At 32.2% G+C, this 19,978-nt stretch overlaps 1 protein-coding gene and 1 pseudogene across 1 annotated transcript; both read left to right on the top strand.

The window, feature by feature from the left end:
• Nucleotides 1-7,566: 7,566 nt before the first annotated feature.
• On the top strand, nt 7,567-9,973 carry LOC131657364 (lysine histidine transporter-like 5). The gene is made up of 7 exons (XM_058926776.1): nt 7,567-7,812; nt 8,363-8,755; nt 8,840-9,236; nt 9,328-9,433; nt 9,544-9,635; nt 9,728-9,796; nt 9,875-9,973. Exons 1-7 carry the CDS (start codon nt 7,607-7,609, stop codon nt 9,971-9,973), a joined length of 1,362 nt encoding a protein of 453 aa, XP_058782759.1. The 5' UTR covers nt 7,567-7,606.
• A 2,733-nt stretch (nt 9,974-12,706) lies between these two features.
• Nucleotides 12,707-16,089, top strand: LOC131659923 (lysine histidine transporter-like 5; annotated as a pseudogene).
• The last annotated feature ends 3,889 nt before the right edge of the window (nt 16,090-19,978 follow it).

Below are 19,978 nucleotides of genomic sequence, written 5' to 3'. Positions count from 1 at the left end.
ATGTGGAACAGTTCGAACTCTTGAGTTAACGTATTGATCCTAGCTAGTTTGACATCATCCGTTCCCTCGTGGGCAACTTGCAATGTGTCCCACATAGCTTTAGCGGATCTACAATGGGAAACGCGATAGTATTCATCAACTCCTAGAGCTGAGATTAGAATGTTTCTCGCTTTCCAATCGTATGCATATTTCTTTTCATCTTCAGCATCCCAAGTATTTTCTGGTTTTGGAACAACTGCACCAGCTTCATTTGTCATACTGATCTGAAATGGACCATTGACAATAGTTGTCCAGATGTTCCTATCAATTGCATTGATATGGACACACATACAATCCTTCCAATAGCCGTAGTTTTCACCGTTGAAAATTGGAGCTCTATTATGAGCCCCTTTAGGTCCGGAAGCCATCTTTCCAATAAGTGTTTCACGTAGCACGGAATTAACCAAGCTCTGATACCACTTGTTAGACGCTGGCCTGAGGATCTAGAGGGGGGGTGAATAGATCCTACGCAGTTTTTCCGGGATTATTACGAACTAGAGCGAAAGCGGTTCTGAATCGACTTGCGTCTATTCCGGACCGCTATTGCAAAGGGTCGTATATGTTACAAAACCACAATATAGTTGAGATTACCGATGAAGTGATATGCTATCGAATCAATACGTGTCACAACTGAAATTCAATTAACTTCTATATTGACAAACTTTGATTTGCAATGCAGTAATAGTGGAATAAGCAAAACGACAAACACTTGGTGATAATATTCAAATTGATGCTAATTCAAGATGTGGTGAATTGTGATGTTTATGCAGAACTTTAATTCACAATTTTAACACTTGAATCGTTAATCAATTTTGCAATTATACCAATTATGAACAGAATGTAAATGAAAAGGTAAAAGCGACAAGAACACGATATTTGTTTAGGCAGTTCATCGATCGTCCTCGCTACGACTACGTCTGCCCCCAATTCCAAATTGAAATTGGGAAAACTTTCATTAATGTTGAAAGCAGTTTATACAAAGAAGATAACAAAGCGATAAACGATAAACCACTTATGTCGATCCTTTGAATCTTCTTCCCCCTTAATCTTTAGCAAGATCAAGGTTATCCAAGAGTCTCACTTTGATTCCTTTCTGCAGTGTCTTGATTCCTTGAACCCTTGTTCCTCAATCGTTACACTCAGCCGAATCCTCAATGACGACCTCTTGATAAAAACCCCCAAGAACCACCTGTCGTGGAGGACAAAACCCGCAGATTTTATTCACCAAAAACCCCACAAATCTTCACCCACTAGGAATCTTCAATTCCGTTCCATGGACGTTATCGAACTCATCACTAACCCTCAACGCAAGAATGATTATGTGTAATTGTGTTGGAGATGACGAAGAACGAAGATGAGAACTTTGTGTATCTTTCAGTCGTTGGTGTTGAATGCAAAGAATGAACACTTGATAATATATAAGAGTGCCTATCAATTGGAGCCAAGAATAACAGAAATTTTGGCATTTTTGATCAGTTAGGTCGACCTCTTGTAGAGCTTAGGTCGACCTAGCAGAGGTGCATTAACTGGAAATGATTTTGCTCCCAGTTAGGTCGACCTGATTTGGAAGTAGGTCGACCAGAATCCACTTCAGATGCGTTTTGGAGACATTTCCTCAGATTAGGTCGACCTAGTTGTTGTGTAGGTCGACCTAGCATAATGATATGTAATTTTCTTCATTTTAGGTCGACCTGTGTTGGGAGTAGGTCGACCTAACTGCTGCTTTTCTGCATTTTTCTTATTTGGCTTGTGTTGGGTCGACCTATATGCATAGTAGGTCGACCTGCTCTGATCCAAATGACCAATGCTTGCTTTTCCTTGAGTTCTTCTGCTTGTGCCTTGTGGCTTGTATGCTTATTGAATTTGCCATGAATCAAAAACATCTTTGTGATTGTGATCTTGTATTCACAAAAGGAACCTGGATGATATTCTCAGTGTCTATATGGTCAAATAAATTACTAATCACTTGCACATTCCACTGTTTCATATTAGGAACCATCAACTTATTAAGATACATGTCATACACACCTTGTTGTTGAGGTCCTCTGACACAACCCTCTATTTTACCTCGCAACCACGGCTCATTCATCAATCTAATTATACTCCCATCCCCAATCCCCCACCTGCAACCAAGAGTCCTTTCTAGCTTGCCAGATACTTCTCCAAACATAACTAGGATTGTTACCAATAGTAGCATCAAAGAGAGAGGTTTTTGGAAAGTACCTTGCTTTGTAGATTCTCGAAACAAGAGCTTGAGGACAAGTTAACATTTTCCAGCCCTGCTTTGCTACCATTGATAAATTAAAGGCTCTTAGATCTTGGAAACCCAACCCACCATCCTTCTTAGGACACGCTATCCTATCCCACGCCATCCACTTAATACCTTTATTATTACTACCTCCTCCCCACCAAAAAGCATTCAACATTCTCTCAATCTCATCAATCACGCCGTCCGGGATAATAAAGATACTCATGATATAAGAAGGGATTGATTGCAAAACAGATTTTATCATGACTTCTTTCCCTGCCTTAGATAAAGATCTTCCTTTCCATGAGTTAATTCTCTTCCAGATCCTATCTTTGATGAAAGCAAATGTAGCCTTCTTGCTTCTTCCGATCATCGATGGAAGACCTAAGTATGTACCAGTACCAATAACATGACGAACTCCCATAACACGAGCCAAATCTTCTTGAGCAGGTTTACTCAAATTTCTGCTAAAGAAAACTTCTGATTTGCACAAATTAACCTCCTGGCCTGAGGCACCTTCATAAATCTTTAGAATTTCCATGATATGATTCACCTCGGATAAATTAGCCCTGCAAAACAAAAAAAAATCGTCAGCAAAAAGCAGGTGGGACACACTAGGTGCCCCTCTGCATATTTGGATCCCATGAATATCGCCACTAGCCACTGCTCCTCTTATAAGAGCTGAGAGTCCTTCTGAGATTAAAATGAGTACATTGTTTTAAAATTTGATTAAATATGTATCCCATATATCAATCATTAAATACTATATTATATTATTTTTATATTAACTAGCAAGAGACCCGTGCGTTGGCACGGGTCGCGCAAATATAATTATAAATAATAAATAAATATAATATAGTAATGGCTAATAAAAGTATATAAAAGTATATTAATTAAGTAGTCTCGTTCAATCCAAAATAATTTTTTTATTAAAAAGAATAAATGACATAACTAATTAGTCATCTACCCGTGCATTTATACGAATCGCACCATATCATTATAAATAATAAAAAAATATAGTATAGTGATGGTTAAGAAAATATATAAAAGATATATAACTTAATTAATCTTGACCCGTAAAAAATGTATAGTTTAGTTAAAAAATTAATAAAATAATTAAATAGTCATCTACCCGTGTGTTCGTACGGGTCGCACAATATCGTCAAAAATATTAAATAAAAATAGTAATTTGATGGTTTAAAAAAAATAATATTTAAAATTATGAATGTCATATAAACATTAATTTAATATCAACATATAAAAATAGTAATTAAATAGTCATCTATCAGTAGTAAATAAATATAATATAAATAGTCATCTATGAAACACACCAATTTTAATATAATATAATTAATATATTACATATATTTTTAAAAAAAACATAACAAATAAATAATATTTATAGATAAAACTATATCATGTGCAAATATTGTATTAAAATTGTCTTTTAATTATATCAGTGTTAATAATAATGACTATTGCAATTCTTAACATTTAAGACCACTATTTATAAAGAAATGGTTTAATTAAATATAATATATATGAGGAGGGATCAAATTACACCAATATGTTACACTTATAGTTACACTCATTAATAACCTTTGATTTTATTTTAATCCAATTGTTAGAAATATATAATTGGTGACTCATGATTCTTACTTAAAATAGTTTTATTCTATAATATTTGTTCAATTTAAATAAATATTTTGTCGCCCCGTTAGAAAAAAAGGTTCGGCCCGTCGAGCATGCCTATAATTTTAAAAAAATTATGCATTATAAATTTATGATTTCTATTGATATTATATGATTTTATGATCATATATTAAATAAATATTTAATGATATGTTTTCAAAATAATCATAATGAATGTAAGAATGAATTTAATTTAATTTCTTATTTTATAATTAAAAAATCTTTAAAAAAGTATTAACCATCATCACTGTTGCGTAAGAACTATAAATTAAATTTAATAAAATGATAATTTAATTAAAACATTTAGGGTTTAAAATAAAATATATCATAAATATTAAATTTTTTATTTTAAAATTTTCAAAAATTAAATATTAATAATATTAATAATAGTTTATTCTTATTATTGAATAATAAGGATTAATAGTAATAAAAAATAGATATTAAACTTCATTATTATTTACTCACAATATTGATATTAGAGCAATGCTATTTGGCTATTGATTTGTAAACGAAATTCAACCACAATTAATTCAATGGTATGAATTAAAGGCAAGAGAGAGAAAATAGAAAATTGCTCTACAAATGATCTTGTAAATCATAAATACATCATAAATACATGGGAGAGAAAGTAAAAGCTGCACTACAAGAAAATCAATTCAATGGTTGTAAATAATTCGTTCATGTTCGTGCTCGATAATCATTCGTACCACTAAGCATTTCCCTTTATATTAATAGTATATCGTTATTATTGTCACATTCACAATATCGATATTGATAGCATATCGTTATTATTGTCACTTTATTCAATGATATATAGAATGACGGTGTGAGTTGTAATTGATGTATAGCAGTAGAGAGAAATAAAAACTACAGTTGTGATCTGGGCAACTACTTGCTATTGGCTTTGGAGGTGGCATAATCTTGAGTATCATGACGACAATTACCAAAGACCTGGCTGTATGAATACGTATATTCACAAGTGTGTTACTGATTATCGTGAAGCTAAGGCGACATCTCAAATTTTTGAACATCATCGCAGAGTAAAGCAGGATATTAAATGGGAACCGCCTCTATCAGGATGGGTTAAGATTAATGTTGATGGAACACAAGATTCTTCAGGTAAAGCTGGTTGTGGAGGTATTATTAGAGGAGATGCAGGTGAGTGGCTTGGAGGTTTTTCAAAACACCTTGGTCTTTGTAGTGCGTATGTGGCTGAGTTGTGGGGTGCTTATGAAGGACTTCATCTTGCCTCTAGAATGGGCTTCCATAATATCATTATTGAGATTGATTCTCAACAGGCTATTAATGATATCTCAAGTGGAGGTATGGTTAATAATACAAGTAGCAATTTAATTGCTCGAATCAGAAAGTTTCATGGGCAGTGGTCAGAAGTGAAATTCCAGCATATCTACATGGAGGCTAATAGATGTGCTGACTCTCTAGCCAAATATGGCATCAACATTCATGATTCCTACTGTAATTTCTCTGAGTGCCCTTCCTTTATTCAGGCGTGGTTAGATCTTGATCTGTTCGGGGATCCTATTCCCCGCTTTGTTTTTGAATAGTTTCTTTTCCTTGGGCTTTGGCCCTTCTTGTAACCCAAAAAAAATTTACAGTTCCATTTGAAATAAAGTAATAAAAAAAATATAAAATCATAATAATAATTACGTTTAACTATAAACATTATCTATAATATGGTAGAAATATTATACTTTCGATTATGATTAAAAATATAATGTTTCTTTAACTATAAATGCAAAGAATTAATTGTCATAATTTCACATAAAAAGTTTGGTATCAAAATGAATTTTTCACCTTTTGATATACGATAGATAGAAATGAAACAATCGGTTGTTTATTTATTTAGATAGCTTTGGAATGCAAAGAGTTATATGAGGAAGACAATAACTTTAGTATATTCAAAATATAGATATTAGAGTCTAGGACATAATAGTAATCATGGTTAGTGTCATTATTAAAAAAGAAAATTTCTTTGGCCACCTCCCTACCTTCTAGTCCACCTCTCGTGAAAAACTCAAACTATCCCTGACTTCGGAAATGCATTTTCGAAATGTAAGAAAAAGGTGTTTTCGGAGATGCATCTCCGAAAGCGCCTTTTTTTTTTGAAAAATTTAACTTATTTCGGAAATGCATTTCCGAAAACACATTTTCGGAAGTTCATTTCCGAAATACTGCGCATTTTGCAGATTAAGCAAAACAGCCCCCTCCCCCAAATCATTTACCCTAATCTTCTTCAAACTCAACCCCAAAGAGATTTTTGTGCAAACCAGTTCCAAGCTACCTCAAAGGCTCCATCTACTTGCTCTATTACATTCTAAAGTCCTCCAAATCATTTACCCTTATATATTGCTTATTTTATTTGGCGTTTGCGTTTAATTAAAATGCGAGACTGTTATGAAAAAACATAAAATAAAAAAAAAACACAGTTTCTGCATAATTCGGAAGTTCATTTCCGAAGACACCCCCATGAGGTGTTTTCGGAAGTTCATCTCCGAAGACATTCCCATGGGGTGTTTTCGGAGATGCACTTCCGAATTAAGAAAATTTTTTTTAAAAAAAAAGCGCTTCGGAAGTTCATTTCCGAAGTAGTGGTATTTTGAAATTTTCGCTGGGGGTGACTCCATAGGGAGGTGGCCAAAGAAATTTTCTTAAAATATTCAAAGTTTTCAAATATTGATTAGGGGAGTTTGGCAAGAAGGGAATTAGCCGCCTGATGATAATTTTTTTTTTTGAGATGACTAAATATCATTACTTAATAATTAATGGTTACTTTGGTAAAAAAATAAATAAATTAATGGTTACTTATATAGATAGAAGATAGTAGATTTATATACGTTCAATCTTTTTGTTTTAAAAATTATTATTATTAAATTTATAACATAGTAGATTTATATATGTTTAATTTGCTTGTTTTCAAAATTAGTATTATTAAATTTATAATAGACCGGTGAATTCGTACCTATCGGATAATATGAAAAATAATATTAATAAATAAAAATATATTTAAAAAGGATATGAAAGAAACAAAATATTATTAAATATAATTTAAAAACATAAAAAATTTGAAGAATGATTTGAATAAAAAATGTGGTATTATTTTACTTAGCCATCAATAATCAATTTATTTTTAAGTACAATAATTATATTGTGGATTTATTTGAATGGACCATCATTAAATTTGGACAACTTAAATAATTGGTAATAAAATAATCTAAATAATAAAATAACTTCATAATTTAAATATAATTATTATGACCATGTATAATAGTAATTACACAGCCTGAAGAACTTTTATAATTACTCAATAATTAAATACAATATTATATATTTTTTTATATTAATTTATTAAAAAAAATTAAAAAATAAATAACAGACTCTAGAAGAGTATACTGAATCAATTCAAGATCCCTATGATTACTCCACTCTGATCTCTCTCCTAAGCACAGTGACTAATTCAACTACTTGAGTGTAATCTATTACCAAAACTCACACACACCTCAAGAACCCTTCCTATATATACATCCATCAACAAACCCTTCTTGTATATACATCCATCAACAAAGATAAATTTACTATTCACAATTGTTCGAGATAATTTATGTGATTATGGCAATTATGAGTGAGAATGATGTTGAAAGGCAAGGTGGTGTGGCTAGAGCTAATGAGGATGCTAGTCAAGAAAATATTGAAAATTGGTTGCCAATAAGTGCTTCTAGGAAAGCTAAATGGTGGTATTCTACTTTCCATAATGTCACTGCTATGGTTGGTGCTGGAGTCCTAGGATTACCTTTTGCTTTATCTCAACTTGGATGGTATTTATTTCTTTACTTCATTTCTTCATATATTCTTCAATACTTAATTTTCTTTATTTCACCCACGTAAGATTTGAGGGTTAGGGTTTTAATTTCAAAATCAAGTGAGGGAGAGACGAAGATGGTGGTGAGGAAAACAAGCAAAGCAAAAATGATGGCTAGAATTTGGGGATATGGTTTGATTTGGTGAATGATTCAAATCTGTGGGTGATATGAATAATAGAACTTTAAGTGATCACCACAATTGAAACATGAAGAAAGAAAAAAAGGAAAGAGATGGGGCGGCTGGTTCACAGTGGAAGAGAAAAGTTACATATGTTTCTCTGTCCACAGACCCTATTACTACTACCTAATAATAATAAATAATTAATTATAAGGACCCTTTGGAGTATTGAATATGAACCTGTAATTTCAATTTAAGTACTATTTAATAATGATATGGAGATGTAATAATTATTGAGTGTTGTAGAACGGTTTTAGGAAATAGTACTACTTTTTAATTTGGGAATATATATACTAATTAAAGGTTTTGATGTGTATATTTATACAGGGGTCCAGGGATTACGGTGATTATAGTGTCATGGCTTGTGACATTTTATTCACTATGGCAACTAGTGCAAATGCATGAATTGGTTCCGGGGAGGAGGTTCGATCGATACTTTGCTTTAGGAGAACATGTGTTTGGATCCAAAGGAAGAGTTGGATATTGGATTATAATGATACAGCAATTGATTGTTCAAGTTGCTTCAACCATTGTGTATTCGGTCACCGGTGGAAAATCATTGAAGAAGTTCTGCGAAATAGTTGATCCAGCCGTGTTTGAAGATATTAGACAATCATATTATATTGTCTTCTTTGTTTGTTTACAATTAATCCTTTCGCAAATTCCTAACTTCAATACTTTGAAAGGAATCTCATTGCTCGCCGCTTTAATGTCTGTCTGGTATGTTAAGAAATGTGGTTGATCTGGACTAATGATTATTTTATTTCTATTTTTGAAAGAATTTAAACTATGTTCCTTTTGTAGTTATTCAATGGTGGCATTTGGATCGTCCCTTGCGAAGGGATTCGAGCATCATCCAACTCAATATGATGTTCGGTCGCACACTCCCGCTGGGATAACTTTCGATATTTTTAACGCGCTTGGAACAATAGCCTTTGCCTTTGCAGGACATAGTGTGGTTCTTGAGATTCAAGCTACATTACCGTCTACCGAAGAAAAACCTTCCAAAGTACCTATGTGGAGAGGCGTCGTTGTTGCATACTCCATCGTCATTATTTGCTATCTTACCGTCGCGGTATCGGGTTATTGGGCATTTGGAGCTGTCGTTGAAGATGATGTACTCGTCTCACTTGAACGTCCTGCATGGGTTATTGCTACTGCTAATATGATGGTTTTTCTTCATGTTATTGGAAGTTATCAGGTGACCTACACGAAATTCGCGAATTTCAAATCATTATACTAATATTATTCTCTTTTTGGTTATACTAATAATTGTTTTCTTGATGTTCAAGGTATTCGCAATGCCTGTTTTTGATACGATGGAGTCTTGTTTGGTGCAAAATTTTAAACTCCCTCCCTCAAGAAATCTTCGCATTATTGCTCGAAGCATATACGTCGGTAATATCAATATCTCAATGTTAAATAATCAAACATTTTTAGGTTAAACATGAATTATAATTTGAACATATATATTTTATTTAACATAAAACTTTCATTTTTTTATATAGCTTTGGTTGGATTGGTTGCTGTGAGTTTCCCATTTTTTGGAGGGCTATTAGGGTTTTTTGGAGGACTAGCATTTACAGCAACATCATATATTGTAAGAATTAATACTTATTATTAACAATTTCTTGAAATATCTTGGAATATTTTTCTCTTTTTTTATTAAATTTGTAATACTTGTTGATACAGATTCCTTGTGTCTTATGGATTAAAGCCAAAAAACCAAAAGTTGGAAGCTTTCATTGGGTTGCATCAATGGTAAATTTAACTTTGAATTTATTCAAATATAAGTTTAATATATTTATAGAAAATAATCTTATTTAATTTTTTTTACAGTTTTGCATAACTCTTGGGTGTATGATTGCAATTGTTGCACCAATTGGAGGAATAAGAACCATTGTTGTTTCAATCAAAACTTACAAGTTTTATTCATGATTGATTAGAAGGTTATTAGTTAGTTGATGTTCTAAGTATTTTTTTAATTACTAGAACATCGTTTCATAGAACTTACAAGTTTTTGGTTTTGTAGTTTCTATTGTTTTCTAGTTTTATTATGTTTGGCAGATGTTTTAGTTGCCAAGTTATTGATGAGGTTTTGTAAATATTGAATCTAAGGTTCTGTGTTAGCAAATTTTATGCTAACTATGGTAAGTAATGGTTAGGGCTAAGCTAGTTATGGGCAGTAAGGTTGGGTAGGAAAAATATATTATTGGTGTATTTGCTTTCAAGTTGTAATGGGAATTTACTTATTTATTTTATAAGTTGTAATAAGAATGTTTATTGTATGCTTGAAGCAATGTGGGCTTTTTCTTAAAGACTTAAAGTTGAAAGTTCTCTTTTATCAATTAGATATTTTGTTTAATTAACCACTCAATGAATAAACTCATACATTTTTTTAATGGCAAATAGAAATAGAATATAATAATAAGGAAGAAAGAAATCTAAAATACTACAAAAATCACAAAAAAATAATCTAGAAATAACTAAAATAAACAAAGAATCAAATAATACTTAAGCTAGGTTTCAATCGGTCCGTAATTTTCTTTTCTCGCTTTTTTGTTGGGTGTAATTTCGACTCTTTAAAGCTTTTATATAATTTATTGATTTCAAAAAAAAAAGAGAAACAAATAATACAAACTACTAAATATCTCAACAAAAAAGAACTAGAAAATCCATCATCAATCTTTGAATGAAGAAAAATTCTCGATCGACTATAAGTTTAAGTAAAGGATAGGATTTTGAAGTCAAATTGTGAAGGTGCAATAGTTCATCCCAGATCTACCCAAAAACCATTTTCTGGAAAACAAGGTAGGAAACTTTAAGGGAATGCTACCAAACCAAGGGTCCTTTCAAAAGAAAGTTTGAGAATCCGACCCAACTTTTCTAACCACACCATTGGCAAACCAATATGCATTACCTTTCTCTTTCTCCCCAAGAAGAGACACCTCTTTCCACCAGAAAAAGAATATCCCTCCAAAAGAGAGGAAATACATAAATAATTGTACCTAGCTATAAGAATATCCCTCCAAAAGCCTAGAGTCCCTTATATGCAACCTCCGTCTCCACTTTTATAGAAGGGCGAGATTAACCAACCAGAGATCTCCCACTCCTAACCCTCCTCTACTCTTAGATTTACAAACATCATTCCATTGAACCCAAGAAATCTTAGAATCTCCTTTCACCCCTAAAGGAACTTTTTTTTTTGCAATTTATCAATCTTCTTCCAAACCATAACAACCATTTTCAAAAAAGACAAGTAGAATATGGAAATAACATTAACACAAAATGGCACATCTATGCTTTTAAGAGTTTAGAATAGTCTTTATGAATAGTCTTGAACACCCTGAGCCATCTCAAAACTTTTAAGACTAGTCTTTATGAACCAGAAATTCTCAAATGAAGGATTAACCCAAAAGTACCAACCCTGAATCCAAAGTAAAGACCAATCTCTTATGTCCCCATGATCAAACCACCAAGCCCCCTAGCCATTAGAGGAAAAAGGAAGGAAGCTAGAGGATATCCTTGTTTCAAATCCCCTTTGGATGGTAATCTCTTAGGTAGGACACCAATTAACCCACACCATAATATTACTAACAAAAACACAAGCTCTCATCCAAGACCTCAATTTCCCACTAAAATCGAATTTGATCAACATTTATTCCAAAACATTCCAACTAAGTGAATCATACGCTTTCACAAAATACACCTTAAGAATGAGACAAGCTCTTTTATATTTTTTATCCAAGTCGACCATCTCATTAATAGCCACCACTCAATCAACAAACATTATTCCCTTTAAGAAAAGCCAACTGGCTATGGGATATGAGCTTCTCCATCATTGACTCAAGTCCAATAGCTAACATTTTAGCTACCAACTCATACAAGTATCCCACAAGAGAAAATACGTCTAAAATTTTCCAAATGAGAGGGGGATTTAATCTTTGGGGTTGGAGTCATAAAGTAAGATGCAACTACGAGGTATAGATGCAAAATGATGGAATTTATCAAACATTTTCCTCTTATCAGTTCTAGGAAGGTTCAAAAATTGTTTAGAAAGGAGAAGTTAAAACAATATGGATTTGGACGTTTATTACCATTACACTAGGACACATTGACATGACACAAGCATACGAATGTATCAAAGTAGTAAAAATGTATATCTTCTTAGAGATCAAATATGATTATTGGATTATGTTCACTTGTTGTTTAGCTAAAATAATTGGTAAATTGATGTTTAGAAGTTATTTTGTTTACGATTTTTTTAAGAAGATGGAATTAGGAAGAATGATTCTCGTCTCTAACATGCCCTGCAAACCCCGATTCATTACGAGAAATAAAACTTAATTTGTTGAAAATTGGAAAGTTTTTTACAATTCCTGCTTACACTGACATATGGCTCTATTATGACTGAATATCTTATCCATTTTTGTCGGCGTGGTATATTTTTTCAAAACAAATTTTAAAACACAATCGATATAATTTTCTCTATTGAATCGAGACACTTTCATAATATCCACCCAAAAGTATGGTGATTATTGAACGGATGTCATATCACACCCTTTTAGCATGTGAGTGACATCTAATTTTCATCTATTTTTGTAAAAGTTTTAAATTTTGAAAAAAGAAAATTTCAAACAAGTACATAAAATTTCTCGTAATAAAGTGAACATGGAATCTACACGAGGTATGTCACAAGACAATCCTCATTGTCCTAAACCCTTAATTGACTACTCAAACATGATTAAATATATAACATGCATTAAAACGAATATAAATATAAGCATGATAAAGTAATAAGCAATATAAACTTGTATTGTAATGTATCTCAATGTAACAACTTTCTCCATAAAGACTTTTTATATTAAAAAACGAGGAATTTAAAATTGCAGAAAACTAACTTAAAGTGCAGAGAAATTAAAATGATACAGAGCTTGGTGTTGTTGTTCTATGTTTACATCATATTTATAGGCCTTTATGGCACTAATTTGTAGTAAAAAACACTGAATCACGAAGCCTAACATTGAGAAAATAAAAGGGCTTCAAAACATAAACAAAAGAATATCAAAAGCCATTACATTCTAGAAAATTACAATCGTAACAATGTGTTACGGGATAGTCGTTATTCCTACTGGTCCAAAATTAGAAGGGGACAACTTCTCTACCCATCTCAAAAAGTTGGGTAGAGTACCTTCAACCAATCAAAAGATCCCATTTAATTTTAACATATTTAATTAATTATAAAATTATATAATTATTTGATGTTTCCAAGACATTTTACATTGGAGGTAACTTTACCCAACTTTTTGAGTTGGGTAGATAAGAATTCACCAAATTAGAAACCCACCTCTGCATCTATTTCGAGTGTAACATGTTGTTACAGGATGCCCTTAACAACCATTGCCTTTTCCCACACTAGTGCTAATTTCTCCTGATCTTTAGTAATCAACTTTATTTTCTTCCTGTACCTGAAACATAGACAAAACACTAAAGTTTGAAAGTAAATCGCGTAAAAAACAAAGTGAAAACTTAAGAAAATACCTAATTAGAAACAATTAAAATTCTATTGATCAAACTCCCTTATATTTGAATTGTTGCTTTCCCTTAAGAAAATTGGCTTGCATAGAAAGAATTTTTACAAAGCCATAATTATTAGAGAAAATTCATAAAAAGCATAAGCTTCTCTTCTAGCTATCTCTTTCCATGAGTTATCTATTCCAATTCTTAGCACATGAAACACATACCACTCATCATCCGAAATCTTAAGGAGTTCAACAAGAAAAAAAATTGAATTGGGCAATGCGAGGAACACATGTCATACATTGAAAAACACATTCGGTAAGATTTAGAGAGCTAAGAAAGTGTTTTGGTGGCCAGGTATGAAAAAGGATGTTGCATAGTTTGTTTACGCTTGTTTGATTTGTCAGAAGTCAAAGATTGGGCATCAGAAGCCGTCTGGATTGATGTAACTGTTGAGTATTCCTAAATGGAAATGGGATAATATCTTTATAGAATTCATGATAGATTTTCTGAAGTTTGACAGTGGAAGTGATTCAATTTGGGATTTTATGGATAAATTACCTAATTCGGCTCATTTTATACTGATAAAGGTCACTTTTCCATTGCAGAAGTTAGCAAGGGTCTACATTAGTGTGATTATGAAGCTACACGAGATTTCTTCGAGTATGGTTTTTATAGAGATCTGAAGTTCACATCAAGCTTTTGGGATAACTTGCAAGAAGATTTGAGAATTAAGTTGATGCTGAGTTTTGCTTACCATCCGGAGATAGACTGTCAGACAGAGATGACATTTAGTCTTTGAAAGGTCTATTGAGAACTTTGTTTTAGGGCAAGGAAATGTGTGAGATAGTTATATGTCATTGATTGAGTTTACTTATAATAATATTTTCCATTATAGTATTGGGATGACACCTTTTGAAGCTTTGTATGGTAGAAGTAAGACACCTTTGTGTTGGTGTGAATCCGGTGAAAGTGTTGTGCTTGGACCAGAGATTATTCAAAAAACTACAGAAAAGGTTAATATGATTTAAGAGTAGACGAAGGTATCACAGAGTAGACAGGGGAGTTATCATGATAATCGAAGGAAAGTTCTTGAATTCTTGGTGGGATATCACATGTTCTTAAGAGTCACCTCAGTGGCTGGTGTTAATCGTGCGTATAAGTCTCGTAAGCCTATACCTTATTTTTTGGTTTGTATCAGATCCTTTAGATAGTAGGAGAAGTGGCCTAAAGGGTTTCCTTAGAACCGTCTCTTTCGAACCTTCACAGTGTCTTTCAGGTGCCTCGGCTACGAAAGTATATGCCTGACCCGCCTCATATGATTCAATTGGATGATGTGTAAGTGAGAGAGAACTTAAATGTTAAAACATGACCCATACGAATAGAGGATCGACAAGTGAAGCACTTGAGTGGTAAGGAGATCTCCTTGCAAAGGGATTCGAGCATCATCCAACTCACTATGACTTTCGGTCGCACACTCCTGCTGGGATAACTTTCGATATTTTTAACGCGCTTGGAACAATAGCCTTTGCCTTTGCAGGACATAGTGTGGTTCTTGAGATTCAAGCTACATTACCCTCTACCGAAGAAAAACCTTCCAAAGTACCAATGTGGAGAGGGGTCGTCGTGGCATACTCCATCGTCATTATTTGCTATCTTACAGTCGCGGTATCGGGTTATTGGGCATTTGGAGCTGTCGTTGAAGATGATGTACTCGTCTCACTCGAACGTCCTGCATGGGTTATTGCTACCGCTAATCTGATGGTTTTTCTTCATGTTATTGGAAGTTATCAGGTGACCTACACGAAATTCGCGAATTTCAAATCATTATACTAATATTATTCTCTTTTTGGTTATACTAATAATTATTTTCTTGATGTTCAAGGTTTTCGCAATGCCTGTTTTTGACACGATGGAGTCTTGTTTGGTGCAAAAATTTAAACTCACTCCCTCAAGAAATCTTCGCATTATTGCTCGAAGCATATACGTCGGTAATATCAATATCTCAATGTTAAATAATCAAACATTTTTAGGTTAAACATGAATTATAATTTGCACATATTTATTTTATTTAACATAAAACTTTCATTTTTTTTATATAGCTTTGGTTGGATTGGTTGCTGTGAGTTTCCCATTTTTTGGAGGGCTATTAGGGTTTTTTTGGAGGACTAGCATTTACAGCAACATCATATATTGTAAGAATTAATACTTATTATTAACAATTTCTTGGAATATCTTTAAATATTTTTTTCTTTTGTTACTAAATTTGTAATACTTCTTGAAATAGATTCCTTGTGTCTTATGGATTAAAGCCAAAAAACCAAAAGTTGGAAGCTTTCATTGGGTTGCATCAATGGTAAATTTAACTTTGAATTTATTCAAATATGAGTTTAATATATTTATAGAAAATAATCTTTTCTTTTTTTTTTTTACAGTTTTGCATAACTCTTGGGTGTATGATTGCAATTGTTGCACCAATTGGAGGAATAAGAACCATTGTTGTTTCAATCAAAACTTACAAGTTTTATTCATGATTGATTAGAAGGTTATTAGTTAGTTGATGTTCAAAGTATTTTTTTAATTACTAGAACATCATTTCATAGAACTTACAAGTTTTTGATTTTGTAGTTTCTATTGTTTTCTAGTTTCTATTATGTTTGACAGATGTTTTAGTTGCCAAGTTATTGATGAGGTTTTGTAAATATTGAATCTAAGGTTCTATGTTAGCAAATTTTATGCTAACTATGATAAGTAATGGTTAGGGCTAAGCTAGTTATGGGCAGTAAGGTTGGGTAGGAAAAATATATTATTGGTGTATTTGCTTTCAAGTTGTAATGGGAATTTACTTATTTATTTAATAAGTTGTAATAAGAATGTTTATTGTATGCTTGAAGCAATGTGGGCTTTTTCTTAAAGACTTAAAGTTGAAAGTTCTCTTTTATCAATTAGATATTTTGTTTAATTAACCACTCAATGAATAAACTCATACGTTTTTTTAATGGAAAATAGAAATAGAATATAATAATAAGGAAGAAAAAAAAATCTAAAATACTACAAAAATATTCATAAAGCACAAAAAAAATCTAGAAATAACTAAAATAAACAAAGAAACAAATAATACTTAAGCTAGGTTTCAATCAGTCCGTAATTTTCTTTTCTCGCTTTTTTGTTGGGTGTAATTTCGACTCTTTGAAGCTTTTATATAATTTCTTCATTTCAAAAAAAAAAAAAGAGAAACAAATAATACAAACAACTAAATATCTCATCAAAAAAGAACTAGAAAATCCATCATCAATCTTTGAATGAGAAAAATTCTCGATCGGCTATAAGTTTAAGTAAAGGATAGAATTTTGAAGTCAAATTGTGAAGGTGCAATAGTTCATCCCAGATCTACCCAAAAACCATTTTCTGGAAAACAAAGTAGGAAACTTTAAGGGAATGCTACCAAACCAAGGGTCCTTTCATAAGAAAGTTTGAGAATCCGACCCAACTTTTCTAACCACACCATTGGCAAACCAATATGCATTACCTTTCTCTTTCTCCTCAAGAAGAGACACCTCCATCAGAAAAAGAATATCCTTCCAAAAGAGAGGAAATACATAAATAATTGTACCTAGCTATAAGAATATTCCTCTAAAAGCCTAGAGTCCTGTCATACCCCAAAATTTGCCCACACTTTTAAAATATTCAAAACTATTTCAAAAATTGGATTTTTATAAAATATCGGGTTCATTTATATTTGACATTCTGAATTTTATAAATATTCGATTTAAAGTCTATTTTTAAAATATAATAGTTTACTCTTAAATTGTTATATTTTAATAAATAGCAAAATGTTGACCGATGCTTCATAAACTTTCAATTGGCTTTTTATTTTGAATAAATAATATAGCACAATTGGTAAGAAGTAAGGTGTGCAAGTACAGGGTCCCGGGTTCAAATCTCATGTTTGACATTTTTTCCGGGTTCAAATCTCATGTTTGACATTTTTTCCTTTATTTGTTACTAACTTTATTACTGTTTAAATTATTTTCAAAAAATTTCACAAAATTGTATTTTTCTACTATTTTTAATTAATTTTCGTATTTATTTAATTAGATATTTTTAAATATTATTTTTTTCACTTTTTCTATTTTATTCAAAAAAATATAAAAAAATCATAAAATATTTAAAAATCCAAAAAAAGAGAGTTTTAAACATATAATATTATATTATTAATTCTCAATCAATTTTAATCAAAGTTTTTTATTATATTTGTTTTTTCCTTTTTTAATTTTAGGTCAAAATTGGTGCACTATAAAACTAACCCCAACCCTTACCAACCTGGACGAACATTGACGTATAACACTTCCACCAATTAACCCTATTCACCAACCTCTTTTCTCACGTACATACACTCTCACGAACTGAACAATTCCTAATCTTCTTCCACCGGTATTACGTACAGTTTCTAACCCTTACCATTTACAAAACCATAACAATCCTAACCTACCAACACATTCACGAAAAACACTGTACAAATTTCTACACATTGGTGCATACCTTTTACATCAAAATTCAAATTGGTCAAACCGTGTCAAACCTCATTACTAATCTTAACCCTCACATACATAAACTAGCATCATATAATACAAATTTCTCAGACAAAATTCCAATTCAAATCTAACAAACATTAATATATTTGGTACTAAGTTTGTTTTGCAGGATTGTCTTATTCATGGCATATACAAGAAACAGATAAAGTAGAGAAATAAAAGAAAATTGCTATAAAAAATCGGAGCACGGAGACGGATCCGACGTGTCGACAACCACAGGACCAAACCACTCGCCTCCACAACGTCACCCAACGCCGTACCTGGTAGCCACCGTCGACGGTGACACACACTACCGGCCTCCAAGACCACTGTGTCACGGCTATCCTTGCTACAGCCGCACAACACCGCCAAGAGCCACCAATCGCGAGCAGCCCGGCGTCGTCGTTCGCCACTTCGGAGTGACAACACCGTCACCCTCGAAACACGAAGTTTTCAGATCTGCCACCTAGACCAAGTCTAATCGGTAATCCTTGTTCATCTTTGATTTTGCTTGCTGCTGATTGAAATGGTTTTGATATATATATTTTCATGTTCTTGCAATTTATGGTTTTCATTTTGTCACATGATAGTATGCTTCATATGGAACAAAAGAGAAAGAAAGAAATGATGTTTCTTTGTATTGTTTTGAAAGTGTGGCTTGTGTTTTTACTCATTTGTTTCAATGATTTAAAAAGAAATTGCATGTGTCACGTGTCCGGTTTCTATTGGAACCAATTAATTTTGAAAAAGTCAAAAGGGCATTTTATTTTGTAAAGAGTTTTGTTCACTGATAACAAATATAGTTACTAACACTACTCCATATTTTTATTAACACCCTTATTATTTTAATTCGATTTTATTTTTTAATATCTATTTCAGTTAGTATTATTCTAATCCACCTAAGATCTATTACTTAGTTTTTCTTAATTAATTTAGTTAGGTAAATGAGATAAAAAAAATAATTGTATCTTGTTAGTTTTCGTTTAGGCTAATTTAGTTTTATTGGAGTTACTTTAGATTTTTATTCTAGTCTTATAAAAATATTGAAAATACAAAAATAGGTTTCAAGATTAGATATTATTTTTATATCAAAATTACAAAAAAAAAACATTTTATTTTAGATTTATAATTAGGTTTTATTACTCATTAAAAATACCAAAAATATTTTAGTTTATTCTCTCTTTAAAATTAATATTTTCTTAGATACTTTTTGTTATTTTTTTATTTATTAAATGTTAATATTTCTTTATCATTTTGCATGCATTCTTTTATATATCCGTACTAACACTTTTTGCTTTGTTTTTGTGAGGTACCACTTGAGACCGAGACTCATGAATTTTATGGATATTTACTATTTTATTTTCTATTTTGATTGTAATAATTTTTATCGCCGTTCGGAAAATTGTAACCCCCTCCCCGAAGCCATGTAATAGCTAGGATCCTTTTACTTTCTGCTCTTTATTTTCCTGCAATACTTATCTGCGTGTGATGGTAAAGTAGGGCGTGAAAAGACATAAAAATCAATCGCTAGCTAATCTTAATTCAAGATAAAATAACTGAATCTTACACACCCATTTTATTGTTGCACACACTTACCCCTAGGGTACGCCCCTCTTGGTTGCCTTACGAATAAATGGTCGAGTCCCTCGAAATGTAGAGGTAAAGTCCCTCGATTAAAATCATTGCAAAGATCATAAGTCCCTCGATGACCCACGATGTTGCCTACGATAATATGATCTAGTCCCTTGGATGGTTGCCTACGAAACAATGATTGTCCCTTCGAATATAGCTAAAGGTACCTCTACCTGTTGCCTTCAACGACCTCGATGACCCTTCGATGACCCGCACG

The sequence above is a fragment of the Vicia villosa genome, linkage group LG3 (genome assembly GCF_029867415.1).
Source record: "Vicia villosa cultivar HV-30 ecotype Madison, WI linkage group LG3, Vvil1.0, whole genome shotgun sequence".
Classification (NCBI taxonomy): domain Eukaryota; kingdom Viridiplantae; phylum Streptophyta; class Magnoliopsida; order Fabales; family Fabaceae; genus Vicia; species Vicia villosa.
This window is presented reverse-complemented; position numbering and strand designations above follow the sequence as displayed.

Bases quoted from the DNA above. Each gene is read 5' to 3' on its own strand.
- LOC131657364 (XM_058926776.1), top strand. From the start codon at position 7,607: ATGGCAATTATGAGTGAGAATGATGTTGAAAGGCAAGGTGGTGTGGCT. The intron at 7,813-8,362 runs GTATTTATTTCT...ATATTTATACAG, and splicing joins GCTTTATCTCAACTTGGATG to GGGTCCAGGGATTACGGTGA. The intron at 8,756-8,839 runs GTATGTTAAGAA...TTCCTTTTGTAG, and splicing joins GCCGCTTTAATGTCTGTCTG to TTATTCAATGGTGGCATTTG.